The sequence below is a fragment of the Xenopus laevis genome, chromosome 1L (assembly GCF_017654675.1).
Source record: "Xenopus laevis strain J_2021 chromosome 1L, Xenopus_laevis_v10.1, whole genome shotgun sequence".
Classification (NCBI taxonomy): Eukaryota; Metazoa; Chordata; class Amphibia; order Anura; family Pipidae; genus Xenopus; species Xenopus laevis.
In genome coordinates this window covers 201,952,804-201,967,729 of record NC_054371.1, presented here as the reverse complement: position 1 = coordinate 201,967,729, position 14,926 = coordinate 201,952,804, and the positions used below count along the sequence as shown (strand labels likewise).

General features: G+C 37.4%; 1 protein-coding gene across 2 annotated transcripts in view; it reads left to right on the top strand.

Moving 5' to 3' along the window:
- Positions 1-14,373, top strand: part of ap3b1.L (adaptor related protein complex 3 subunit beta 1 L homeolog) — a 143,539-nt gene extending 129,166 nt beyond the window's left edge. The window contains 2 exon segments of one of the 2 annotated variants that reach the window (NM_001091840.1): positions 1,608-1,746; positions 13,650-14,373. In NM_001091840.1, the coding sequence (NP_001085309.1) occupies positions 1,608-1,746; positions 13,650-13,803 (293 nt within the window). In that variant the 3' untranslated portion in view covers positions 13,804-14,373. 2 annotated transcript variants of the gene reach the window in all.
- The last annotated feature ends 553 nt before the right edge of the window (positions 14,374-14,926 follow it).

The following is a 14,926-nucleotide window of genomic DNA, read 5'->3' as shown; positions in this document are numbered from 1 at the left end:
GGATCTCCATACTCTAAACTAGGGGTCTCCATACTCTAAACCAGGGGTCTCCAGACTTTTTTACCCATGAGTGACATTTAAATGTAGAAAGAGTTTGGGAGCAACACAGGCCTGGGGATGTCCATTAAGGGCTGTGATTGGCTATTTGGTAGCCACTATATGGATTGGCAGCCTACAAGAGACTCTGTTTGGCAGTACATCTGTTTTTTTATGCAACCAAAACTTGCCTCCAAGCCTGGAAATAAGCACCTGCTTTGAGGCCACTGGGAGCAACATTCAAGGGTTTGGAGAGCAACATGTTGCTCATGCCTCTGGTTGGGGATCACTGCTCTAAACAATAATAATAATATTATTATATAATATCTAAATAATTTCCTTTTTCTTTGTTATACTAACACAGAATCTTGTACTTGGTGGTAACTAAGCTGTATGAATCCATATTGGAGGCAAAACAACTGTATTGGGTTTATTTAACAATTATATTATTTTGAGCAGACTTAACATATGGTGATGCAATTTTACCTCTGTACCTTAAAGTCTGCTAAAAAAAAACAAAAAAAACACCATGTAAAATTTAAATAAACCCAATAGACTGGTTTTGCTTTATTTAATAATTATATCTTAGTTGGGATCAAGTACAAGGTACTGTTTTATTATTACAGAGAAAAGGGAGATCTTTTTTAGAATTCTTTAATTATTTGATTAAAATGGAGTCTATGGGAGATGGCCTTCCTGTAATTTGACACTTTCTGGATAATGGGATTCCAGATAATCCCATACCTGTTGTATTATATTTCTGATATATGCAGTACTGGTATGACAAATAGTCTTCAGCCAAGGCATTGCAATACCAGTTCTGCATAGATCAGAAATATAATTTATATATATGATCGTACAAGTCTGTCCAGCTGAAGGATCACAGGCCTGATGTGGCCCTTGAAGGCATTTTCGTGGCCCTTAGACTGCACATGGGCTCCATAGACTTCTATTCATGATGCCGCTTTTTTATTATAATTTGATCTTTTATTAGATCTTTTATCAGGTTATAAACCTGCATAACTAAAGTATTTACACTTCTTTCTTTATGTCACTTATTTGAAAGTCAAAAAGAAAGAGCAAAACAAATCTAGCCTGTCTTTCCACTTTCTGGGTCATTTTTTTTCTAACTAGAGAGTATTTTACAAAAACAAAACAATTAAGGGCAAAATATAAGAAATGATGAATTCCAGAGTTACTTCAATTTTATCAATCTACTAAAAGCTTACGGTTCAATTTAAAGCTAAACTTCCCTTTTAATCATAGATCTTGCATTCTAAAACCCTTTTTGTTTTTGGCATACTTCATTTTAAAGGAATAGTTGACATAATGGAATTAGTTGTGCAGAACTGCTGGCAATACAAAAGTGGGACTAATGTAATAAAAGGCACAATTTGCCCCAGTTCTCGTAACCCACATCAGATATGCAATGGGTAACTGACCTGGAAGCAGCCAAAAATGTCACTTATTTCTAGTTGTAACTATATGCGTACTACAGGTGTGAGCACTGTGTGTTTAATTCAGTATCTTTATTATCAGTATTGTAAATGTTTTGTGCTTTGTATTTACAGGAAAACTAACAGGCATGAATGAAAGTTCAGATACTATTGTTGTAAACTCATCATATTCCACACCTCAGATTATAGTCCAAAGATTTCTACAAGTTGCGAACCTTGGGGTCGTTGCCTCAGGCCAAAACAACATTCACAGGTAAATTCCAGTTTATTTCTATGAAAAAAAAAAACAATATTCTCCCATCTTGCCTCTTCCTTTGGCAACTGGATACCATGATTTCTGTAAATGAATAAAGGGAATGTTAAAACAGGGGGTTTACACACCGTCTGAAGAAACGATTGTACCTTCTGTGTTACCCAGTTTTCTCTTAGATGTTTCTTCTGATAGCTAATATGTAGCAATAATCATGGCCCCCATCAGGAGAGAACAAGAAATTGAAGTCCAGATGGTCTAGAACAGTGAACCCAACATTGTGTTGAAATGATTGTATCTTTGGTATCAGTTAACTAGAATCATTGCCCTCCCAAACAATAGATTATTTTTTAGTGACTAGTAGAATAGATATCTGTGGACATTGAATGTAGTACTGATGAATTTATGAAACAGTAAATTTAGGGCAACTTTCTTTTTGAGCAGCCCAAGCACATTCAGCTAAAAGGCCCGAAATCAACCTACACTGGCCCTTGTGAAATTTGTCTGAAAGTGCCAGTGTAGGCAGTGCTAAAATGTTAAACGTGACAAGGGTGAAACTGAAGCTACTCCATGTTTGGTCCTTGCGAGGTTCATTAGATTCCCAGTGCATCTAATTATCAACCTCGCAATAAACCAAACATGGAGTAGCGTCATTCTCCCTGTTTAGCTCAAGAATTATCAAAAAAAAACATAGATTATTCTTGATTAAAACAATAGGCAAAAATGATGGTTAGCACACGCCCTAATCTTTGCACTCATGTTGAACAAGGGGCTATACTGCCTGTTTAAGAAGACAATAATTCAGAATACCTTTAAAGGAGAATTCAGCCCCACGGTGATAAGTCCCCACTGGCTCCTCTCCCTGCCTCCCCCCTGCAAAGTGTTACCCCAGAATTGTTTCCCCTGTAGGATTACCGACCGTACATGCAAAGGAAGCGCAGCTGAGCTCACGGGCACCATCTTCAGTTATCCTCGTAAAGTGAGCACTATATTGGGGCATGTGCAGTTGGAGCAATCTTCTGCGCATGCGCTGGTAGTGGCGGAAATTGCCAAAGCGCCAGTAGAAGACCCGAAGATTACCGAAGCGCCTGAAGATGGTGCCCGTGAGCTCCGCTGCCCTCACTCTGCATGCACGGTCAGTAATCCTATAGGGGGCACAATTCTGGGTAGCACTTAGCAGGGGGCCAGTGGAGGGGGGCCAGTCGTGACTTATCACTGTGGGGGGTTTAGTTCTCTTTTAACGTTAACTTCTCCTGTACTGTACATAAATTAGTCCCCTTTTCGGAATTGTTCCAGCTCAGCAGTCTGTGGTCGGACCATGTTATGTGTCACGGAACCCCGTATCCCCCCTCTCTTAATAAATTGTGATAACTTTATGACATAGCTTGGTAGATAAAAATACATTTTTCTCATTTATAACATGAATTGTTTTAAACATAGTTTGTGTAAAAAAAAAAAAACCATTTTCTGTTGCTGTAAAGCAGTTTTCCATAGGAATTACAATATATGTTTTTGGTATGAGTAAGTAAAGTGCTCATGGATACAATTTGTTCACCTAGACAAATACAAGAAGTCACTTAAGCATTATCAATATATTAAGGACATTGAGACTTTTTGTGCCTTAAGCTACTAAAAAATGCCTTACCCTTTAAACAAAACAGGGATTGTTTGTCCATATATTGCAATATATTTAAGCTGGCCAACTACGTTAAAGTCATCCCATCTATTGCTTCATTATACATTTTACACAGGGACTAATTTTTACCTGCAACTTACTAGCTGCTTTTAAGGTTCAAACTCCCAAACTTGGCTGCCCTTTTATTAGACACCAGTGGGATCACCTGACTATAGCTGGGAAGGGTGGGAGCTACAACATGAAGCTGGCCACTGCTCCTGTATAACTATAACAAGGGAAAGTTGTGCTCACCATTAGTTTTTACACCATTAAGTAATAGAAATAATAGAGAAGTAATAGAATTCTTAATGAATGAGATGAAAGTTGAGTGTGGGAACTGGCCATACCAGGGGTGACTTTGACGTAGTTGGCCAGCTTAAAGGGATACTGACATGGAAAAACATGTTTTTTTCAAAAACACATCAGTTAATAGTGCTGCTGCAGCAGAATTCTGCACTGAAATCCATTTCTCAAAAGAAAAACAGATTTTTTTTATATTCAGTTTTGAAATCTGACATGGGGCTAGACATTTTGTCAGTTTCCCAGCTGACCCAGTCATGTGACTTGTGCATGCACTTTTGGATGGAACTACCTTCTGGCGGGCTGTTATTTCTCCTACTTAATGTAACTGAATCAGTCTCTACTATTAAGTGCTATATATATATATATATGCGATTTTGCCCGGTTGCTAGGGTCCAAATTATCCTAGCAACCATGCATTGATATGAATAATAAACTGGAATATGAATAGGAGAGGAATAGAAAGATGAGTAAAAAAAGTAGCAATTACAATAAATATGTAGCCTTGCAGAGCATTTGTTTTTTTAAGATGGGGTCCGTGATTACCATTTGAAAGCTGGAAAGAGTCAGAAGAAGGCAAATAATTAAAAAAGTATAAAATAAAAATAACACCAATTGAAAAAGCTTCGAAACGGCTATTCTATAGCATACAAAAAAGTTAATTTAAAGGCTAACCACCCCTTTAATTGCCTTTCCCTGTATTTTATTTAGGGATGAAATAGACTATTGAGCACACTGCTGAGAAGTATTGCCCCTATTTGGGATGGTAGCCCAGGGATTCAGATACCAGGCTGTGCACTTGTAAATGCTATTTTTCCATGAAGAACACTATGTTAGTAAAGGGTGCAGATGCAGGCACAACTTGATTATAACTGGGGTTTGTATTAGTTGAACTTTCATTACAGACCAATAAAGTCTTTACTTGTCCTTGGGTAACCATACTTTAAAAATGCTATATATAAGACTAAGAGTTTATATTGAGTGGGGGAAAATGAAAGCATATTATAACACTAACGACATAGACTTGGGGAGGAGCAGTGTTTCAGAAATAATGTGTTCCTTTGCCACTGTTTGCCTATCCATGCATTTGTTATTCACTCATTGCTGTTAAAGGAGAACTAAAGCTTAAATAAAGTAGGATAGAAATGTAAATTGTTTTGGGCTTCTGTACCAGCCAAATGCACCCACAGCCCTTTAGCAACAAAGACCTGTGTCTCCAAAGATGCCCCAGTAGCTCCCCATCTTCTTTTTCTGCTGATTCGCTGCACATGCTCTGTGCTGCTGTCACTTACTGAGCTTAGGGAGCCACTCACAATATACAGTACATATAGAATAGAAATGTCACAATATAAGGCTGATTAGTAATTAATACATATAATTACTACACGGCAGCACAGAAACCAGTGCAATTAGCATCAGAATTTAATAATCAGCCCTTTAGCATCAGCTTATATTACAGGCCAACCTCATTTTTTGTTTGATAATTAGTGACGAGCCCTAAGCTTAGCTTCTCAACAGCTGCTCAGAGCCCACTGAGCATGTGAGAGTCGCAGACACTTTCCAAGATGGTGACCCCCTGTGACAAGTCTGAAGTCCTGCATCATTGCTGCTATTGACAAGCTGAAACTTTAGGCTGGTGCAATAAGTTCAGTATATAGAATATGCCAGGTCAACACAGTCCTCTAGAGTGAGATTCTACCACTACCTGTTCACAACTCTGGGATTTTTTAGTTGCGTATTTATCAGAGTGTGGAGGGGAGAGCACAATTTGATAAATATGCCCCTAAAAACCCTATATAAATGAATTAAGAGCCGTGGAATTTCATTCTGGCAGACCTAGCTCAAGTTTCACCCTTTATAACTATGTATAAATATGCCCCAAAGTGTATCTGACATCCTGGGAGCAGAAGGGCATTGGCAAGTTCCACCAGCGCTAAATACATTTATTTCCAGTGACATTTGTTTGCTTTGCCACCAATAATCAGGGCAAAATAGGAATGTAAAAAAACAAAAAATTGCTAGAATACAGTTTACGTCACCTCTTAGCGTACATCATGAAATAATTTTATATTTACTTAGCTTTGTGCTACAAATTGACAAATTCTTACTTTAAAAAAGCGGCTTTCTTAGACATTTAAAAATACAACACAACATTGCATTCATGTTACACCAATTCCAGAGAAGTGTAAAATGATAATTACACAATTGCAACAAATTAGGGTGAAATGTGTCTAGATACATTTCTCCATGTTGTTACGTGGGGAACAGTGGATACTATTGTCCACCTATGGCGCCCTATGCGTTTCGCTAACTGCTCAGCTTATGCCCCTGAGTTACAAAACTGTTCCCCACGTAGACAGGCAGTTTGGCGAGTGTGGGAACTTTGGAAGGGAGGGCAGTGAATGGAACTGACCTTCATGTAACTTATAACCGTGCATTGGCACTTAAACTATTTACCTAATTTTTCACAATATCTTCCACTGATCCACCCAATGCGTTTTTTAATAGTGTCTTTTTTAAGGACAAGGACCTGCACTGCTTTGAATTTTGATAAGCAGTGTGTCTTTGTGCGTATGCGCAACATGTTTTATTGTAACTTTAATTAAAGGTTAAGTTTTAGCAACAATTGATATCTGAACTGGTTTGCAGGTAACAACATGGGGAAATGTATCTAGACACATTTCACCCTAATTTGTTGCAGTTGTGTAATTGGCATTGTGTATAGAGTTGGCTTACTTGTGGATACAGTATTGTTGTGGCAATTAGTTCGCTTACTTCGCTAACAGTGTAAAATAATGCCATAACGTTACAGTTTAGTCAGGTTTTAAAAAATGCACATCTCTATTAATGCACCAATTATGCTTCATTATGGATTATTAACATGATGATGATCACAATGCGTGTTTTTATTCCATTTCATTTGGGCCAATACCTGCAAAAATTTAAATGTTTTTCTGAGCTAAAATATAACGTAGGTGCTCTGCATTGCTAAAAATGGTGTGGTTGCTGCAGAAGCTCTACTATAGTTTACAAAAATAAGATGCTGTTTAGCCATGGGTGCAGCTATTCTAGTAGTGGTTAAAAAGCTCATGTTTACACAGCAGATAAACTATGTAGGATACAATGGGCTTAGTTCTTCCACTTTTCCCCTCGTAAATTGATGATATTGAGGGAACAAGAGCCTTCTACGAAACTTCCAGTAGAGGGCAGCACTGCTATTGCATCCAAATCCTCGACAAACACAGATGATTGAAATTTCCTGGAAAACAAGAACACCGTTAACTGTAGATGTACAGCAGGCCAAGGCTTCTCAATTGAAGCCGGATCTTCAAACTGGGAACAGGTTCCGTCGCATTTATTTTATTTTTATTTTTTTTTAAAAAAAAAGCGACAATAAAAATACTTTTAACAAAAAAAGATGAAAGCTATTTGCATTTGTTAAATATAACATTTGCTATTTTTTCTCCTGGTTAATTGATTCCAACCCTCTGAACTCAATTCATCCGTTTCCTTATATTCTGCCGTAATTAAAGAAACAGTAGGCGCTAAATCAGATTAGAATGAGTACTGTATAGAGGGGCAAGCACTGTTATACATAAACACTTTATTCCCTTAAAATAGCAGCAAATGGTTTCTAACTATTGGTTCCTCTAACTTTTTCTTTTTGGGGGTCGGTGGGAATGGAAAGCACCCTTTTAAGCATTTTATTGACATACCCTTGCCTTATAGATAAAAATATTAGAATTTCAATATAAAGGCAATATACCAACCCACACCTTCATACCCCTTTACAGCAGAATTTAATTTAAAAATAATGAATGAAAATTCAGACAGCAGGGTTTGATAAATAAAGAGCCGTTTAGCTCATTACCCTGGTGTTTGTTGCTATTTATATTGGGATTAGTAGAGACCCGCATAATAAATAAATGTCTTGCCAGGATCAAAAGGAATTTATATGGGAATCAAACTCAGGATTCCACTGTTTGATATGTCGCTGTTCAGACAATTATATTATTATTTAGTTGATACAGGACAGGGGGGAAATACCTTATAAAGACCATTCTTTTGCATACTTCTTTGTCCCTACTTATTTTCTAAGTGGCTGTCTATAGAATTAGCACTAAACCAAGTGCAAGGGAGGGCATTAACCGCTCTATTTAAAAGGTACTCTCTGCATTGGAACTAATGTGCATAATTTATTACATAAGACATGTTTCATTAGCTGTTATATACACTTAATGGCTAAATAATGAAATCCGGTTAATGCTTATTAGACATGTACGAGGACAGTCGTCAGCAGGCAGTCAGTTGGCTATCCAGGGTGTAAAGCTTGGCACTTGGGTGCTGCTGGGAGTTGTAGTTTAAGGCAGCTGGAGGGACACAATCTGACATTCACAAAGACCGTTGATTGTCTCAGGGGCTGCTGATGCCATTGACAAGTTTACATTTTTCCCACCCCGCTTCTTATTTGTGTCACTGTGCTGTGGCGGAATGATGGTGGTCCCGTATTTTCTTGCACATTTGTCAACTCTTGGCTAATTATTTCTATACGGCCAAGGCAGGGGCACTGTATCGCCTCGACCGCTTTGTCGCTAATAGGATTCTGTCTGCTTCAGCAGGCAGTAATTGAAGGCTTCATGTTGAGAGACCAAATTTTAGCCGTATTAGTCCATTGTCACAGCTTCTGGCAACCACCAGAACATATTGGGGGAAAGGAAGAAAAGGTAATTAGCCTGAGAGCAGGGAAAGCACCAGCCAGGAGGAATTGCTTATAAATGGGGTTCTCACTGCTACAATCCCACTATCCTTATATCATTCTCTTCCCTGAGAATTTACAGCATCATCTCTGGCACTTTGTGCTCAAAATAAAGACAGGGATTAAAGCAATGGAAAGATGGAACTAAGATTAAACATCTCAGTGTCCTGATACCTAGGCTCACAATAAAATGACGCTTTAGCTTTATTATTATTGGAATTCTAAGGCATCACCTCCAGTGCACTTTATTATTGACCCCACGCCCAACCAAATTCAAACAATAAATGATTGACATAAAACCTGATAATATCCAGCTGTTTCTATGGAGGCGTCATCCATGTTCTACTTATAGCAGGATAATGGGATGTGTGTCTGTCCAGCTGAACCAGTAAGACCATCAGATATCTATGGGGGTCATATGATAATCATGATTATGTGGCTGTATAAAATCATGTGGCAGCAATTCTGCATAATGTGCCTGAAGCAAGATTCACTGTAAATGAATTCTAAAAACATGAATTCACATATAGGGGGTTATTTACTAAACCCAGAATGTAAAAATCCCGAAAAAACATTTTTGTGCGCTGGGTTTCATGCAATACCTGAAGTTTTCTGGCAAAAAGCATAATAAATGTGAGTTTTCAGGTGAAAAATCCCCAAAAATCATGAAAATCAAATTTTTTCCCTCATTTTCGGAAAAATGTAATAATAAATAAGTGTAAAAAATCCAAGCGGATTCGATCGGCGTTTGAAGCAGGAAATATTGAGATAAATTTGGACTTTGATAAATAACCCCCATAGTGTTAATTATTGTATTTTTAGAGTAATAATTAGAGGTGAAGTTTAAAAAAAAATAAAATATATATATATATATATACAGGTATGCGATCCGTTATCCAGATATCCGTTATCCAGAAAGCTCCGAATAATGGAAAGGCTGTCTTCCATAGACTCCATTTTATCCAAAAAATCCAACTTTTAAAAAATGATTCCCTATTTCTCTATAATCATAAAATAGTACATTGTTCTTGATCCAAACTAAGATATATAATTAATCCTTATTGGAAGGAAAACCAGCCTATTGGGTTTATTTAATGTTTACATAATATTCTTGTAGACCTAAGGTAGGAAGATCCAAATTACAGAAAGATCTGTTATCCGGAGAACCCCAGGTCCTGAGCATTCTGGATAACCGGTCCCATACCCATATATATATATATATATATATATATATATATATATATATATATATATATATATATATAATGCTTAGGATCTAGGGTTTTCAGGATAAGCCAAGTCTACTAAAAATTTATTTAAACATTCATTTTGCTTCCAATAAGGATTAATTATATCTTAACTGGGATCAAGTACATTATTTACAGAGAAAAAAGATAATAATTAATTTTTAATAATTACAATTTTTAGTTATTTGATTAAAATGGAGTCTACAGGAGATGGCTTCCCATAATTCGGAGCTTTCTGGATAACCGGTTTCCAGAGAACAGCTCCCATAACCTTTATATATAAATCTGCTTTGAAAGATATCCTCCAGGAATGTTAAACCCGTAGCCCTCCAGTTGCTGAGAACTAGAAGTCCCATCATCTTCTACCAGCATTGTAAATAAAAAGAGCCTCTAAATCTGTAACTATTTGTATATTTTTTAAAGAATGAATTCTCTTGGTTAGAGCTAGAAGCAGACTTATTGAAAAGTGGATAGTGGGAAGCATGTCCAATGTGCAACCCTCCCAAAAATACATTATATTTTCTTTGTATATCTACCAATCCACACATTGCCCCGAATACTGGAGCCCTTTTCAATTGCCGTTTCTTCTTTTCCCTAATGCCACTCGTGATAAGAGCCTTGACTAACACTATGTTGATGTAAAGCATTTTTGGACAAATAAACAACATGAAATAGTGCTTAAGGCAAATCTTAGGGCCTCCGTGTTTGTGAAGTTCTAGCAATGAGCTAATTATGATTAATGCTGACTCTATAGATGACTGGTTTAGCCTCTGTGCAAACACATGTTCCATTTATGCCTGGAACTGCTCATTCATGTTATTTACTGTAGCCACTCACAGCAAACCTGGAGAGAGTGTCAGCCATACCAACTCCCAGTTGTAATGGTGCTCTGTCTTATGGTACCAACACTGGCCACTAAAGAGATCGGTGCCATGGCAGTCCATTTTCATTGAAGAAAAACTGTCAGTTTTATGATCAATTCCCAGTATCCCAACAGCCAAAAGTAGTGACTTGGCGACCACAGGTTGGACATTTGTCTTTCTTCTGTATCATTATCCCCAATTTGGTAATACAGTTATGGGATCCGTTATCCGGAAACCTATTATCTAGAAAGCTTTGAATTACACAAGGGCCATTTTCCATAGACTCCATTTTATCCAAGTACATACATTTTTCAAAATTATTTCCTTTTTCTCTGTAATAATAAAACAGTAGCTTGTACTTGATCCCAACTAAGATATAATTAATCCTATCGGAAGCAAAACCAGCCTATTGGGTTTATTTAATGTTTACATGATTTTCTAGTAGATTTAAAGTATGAAGCTCCAAATTACGGAACGATCCATTATCAGAAAAAAAACCCAGGTCCCAAGCGTTATGGATAATAGGTCCTATACCAGTATTAATATTGCACAATGTAGACAAGAGTCAAGCTTTTTAATTAAAAAGATGTATAACATCTTCAATCCTTGTTATTGGAAAGGAAACTGTAGTGGTCTATTCTTATATACGTATAATATATATATTAAGAGAGAGAGATTTTTAAAATGTATATTTTTTTGCCTGTAATAATAGTAATTATAATAATAAAAACAATCCCTTGTACATGATCCAAACTAAGATATAATGAATCCTTATTGGAATTAAAGCCAGTCTATTGGGTTTAAATTTTAAATAAAATTTTATTAAAGTCGGAATGCCAAAAACTCAAGAAATTCAAATTTTTTTACAATAAAACCAGAATTTATAGTGAAAAAAAAAACTTCGAATTTTTTGGGATTTATTATACCCCTAGAAAGGAAAAGGGCAGAATCCGAAAATCCGGCATCTCGGATCTGCCGAGGTTGTATATAAGTCAATGGGAGAGGTCGGAACATATCCTGATCTCCGCTGGGTTTCATGCAAAAAATCTGAAGATTTCATAGTTTTCAAGCAAAAATCCAAAAAAAAAAATCAGAGTTTTCAAGCGGAAAGTCTGAAAAATTCTTACAATTCTAATTTTCGGATGATTTTCACAATTTTTTTTTCCCCGAACTGGAGTTTTTCGGGAAAATGTATTGATAAATAACAGGAAATAACCAGTGCGGATTTGGTCGGCGTATATTTCAGAAAATAATGGGATAAATTTGGATTTTGATAAATAACCTCAATGTATGAAGATCCAAATTACGGACAGATTGATTATCCGGAAAACCCCAGGTCCTGAGTATTCTGGATAATAGATCCCATACCTCTATAAGATTCATGTTCAACATAATCAAACTGGCGTATTTAGCCAGACTTGCTAACCTTCCCTTTGTGACAGCAGATAGAAGAAGAGGAGAACAGCAGCTGTATTTATATTGTTATATATAAATATATATATATATAAATATATATATAAATATATATATATATATATATATATATATATATATATATATATATATATATATATATATATATATATATATATATATATATATAACTGTCCTTGAGAAAAAAACATCATGCAGAACAGATATGTTTTTTTAAGGATAAATTCAATCAAATGTAATGTCTTTGCATGGGCACGATGGGTGATGGCCACCTTAAGTTTTGCCTGTGCAAATAGTGCAGCTTTCAGAGTAATTGCGCTAAGGATAATATTATTTTATTTGCTGTGTCTTGTTTGCAAAATAGCCGCCATAAGTTGCAAAGTTTAAAGGAAAAAAGAAAAAGTCTCCGCGCGGTAAAATAAATATTGATTTCCTTCTGCTTATAAAATAGTATAACCATTATTGTATATAAACTGGTTAACAAGATTTAAATTACTTGTTATGCTGTTTCCCTAACTAGTGTAATGTGTTAAGAGGTTTTGATGTGATTAGAAAAAAATAAAAAAGAAATTACTTCTCATTTAAAGCGAATCTGTTTCCTGCTTAAGTGGCTAATATTTTAATTAAGTCTAGTGTGTTTTTTTTTTTTTGGAGTATCTTCAATAAACTCCCTCTTTTATGTTGATGGTAATTAAAGAGATCCCCGCAGACCGCAGTATGTGCTTTGCAAAGCCCATGCTAATTGTTCCACATGAGGCACTGACCAGTTGGCTATTTGCTATTGAATAGCCGGCGCCGTGCTGTCAGCAGAGCAGTTGTATTTGCCGGCATTGTGAGCCGTTGTCAGGGCTAACCGAGTCCTATTGTGGCTGAAGATGTTTCACAAATTGAGGCAGATGGCTCAGATTGAGACACGTGTCATTCAGAAAGGGGATCGGAGATTGGCCTCCAGCTCGGGTCGGAGAAGGTCACAGACCTGCTCCCGGACTTGTTAGTGTTTTCAAAAGGCCATGTGCAGCAACTTCATTGTTCTGAAGTTAGTGTGTATGAAGGATGGAGGGGTTAGGGGGGTGCCGTCCACTTTGCATTGCCTATGAAGAGTCGCCCTCGTCCCCCTCGCTCATTTCTTGCTGCGCTTGCAGAATGAATTAACAGGATTGACAGAAGCCCATTGTACCCAAAATGGCCTGTTCAGTCAATTGGGACTGCCTAAATGGACAGTTGGGCTTCTAATTGCATGTAATTGGTGGGATTTCCGTGTCTTGGAATTTTACAACATTCACCGTCTCCGTCCTTATCTTTAATATTGGCTGCCACAGACTGAATACTGAATGCACTACATTTGCAGAAGCGCCACCTTGTTCCATAAGGAGATTTGTGTTAGTTATTTGGTTTATTTAGAAATCGGCTAGGCTTGCTGCAGATTATAGCACCTATTTAAAAGGCACGTGTGTTGGGTCGGTTGTAATGCACAGTAATTTGGTTTAGTAAATATTCCAGTGGCGTTGTACAAAAAGGCACAGAATTGGCTCGTGCCTACTGATGCTGTACATCGTTTGCTGTAGAAGGGGAACCATGTTTCTCTGCAATCGACTCTACCTCACCCCTCTCGTTTTTTTTCCATTTTATAGATTTGCAGCTAAAACTGTGCACAGTGGGTCGTTGATGCTGGTCACAGTGGAGCTGAAGGAAGGCTCGACAGCACAGCTCATCATAAACACAGAGAAAACGGTGATTGGCTCTATTCTGCTGCGGGAGCTGAAGCCTGTCCTGTCCCAGGGGTAACCAGCTTACATCTGGACTTCAGAGTCTGGCACAAAACAAAAGTGCTTGGCATCTACTACCGCTGCCTTTCATTTATAATAATAGCTCTTCCATCTGCCAGCAGTGGGGAGAATACACTCTGGACAATCTTGTCTCCTGCTTTAGAATGTTAGTATCTATCATGTATGCAGGCGCTAGTGATAGTTCTGCTTGCTAACCAAAAATCAGATGGTTCTCTGTCAGGTGCCTCTGCTATTACACCAATTTGCCTTTTGGAAAATTGCCTTGTTATAGGAACGTTCTATTTCAGTGGGGGGAGAACAATGTAAAATATTCAGGAAATATAAACTACAGCCTTTAACCAGAGGGGAAAAGGATCCAATTCACATTCTTTAAAGCCACGGCCCACGTTGCTCTTTCCAATCCTGAGACTAAAATGAATGGCTTGGCAAGAGCCGGCCAGATGGCAGCCAGTTCTTCATCCATCTTTTTAAAAATCCCTGCACTTCTGATGATTATATTTGTTGGAAATCATTGTTCAGTGTTCAGTATTGTTGTTCAGGTATTTCAATAAATTTGCTATCAAACAGGTGGCTTGGTGCATTTTTTTTCTCAAATCAGCAGATTTCACATTGGTGCCGCTAACATCGCTCACTTTGTCATTGACAGCTAGAGAATTGCAGCAAAGGGAGAAGCGAGACAATGTTATTGTATGTTCCCTGAAAGAGGACAATACACTCACTTTTTGTACTGTACTTATTAATGATTTAAAATATTACAGAAAATAAAAGTGACCCAACTGTCACAAGCACACAGAGGCCGTTTCCCTGCAGCAACAAATGGATGATACTGTATCACAATAACATCAACACCAGGGGGCCCATTTACTTAGCTCGAGTGAAGGAATGAATAAAAAAAACTTCGAATTTCGAATGTGTCGAACAGTACTTCGACCATCGAATGGGCTACTTCAACCTTCGACTTCGAATTGAACGATTCAAACTAAAAATCATTCGACCATTCGATAGTCGAAGTACTGTCTCTTTAAAAAAAACCTTCGACCTACTAGTTCGCCACCTAAAACCTACGGAAGTCAATGTTAGCCTATGGGGAAGGTCCCCATAGGCTTTCTAAGTATTTTTTG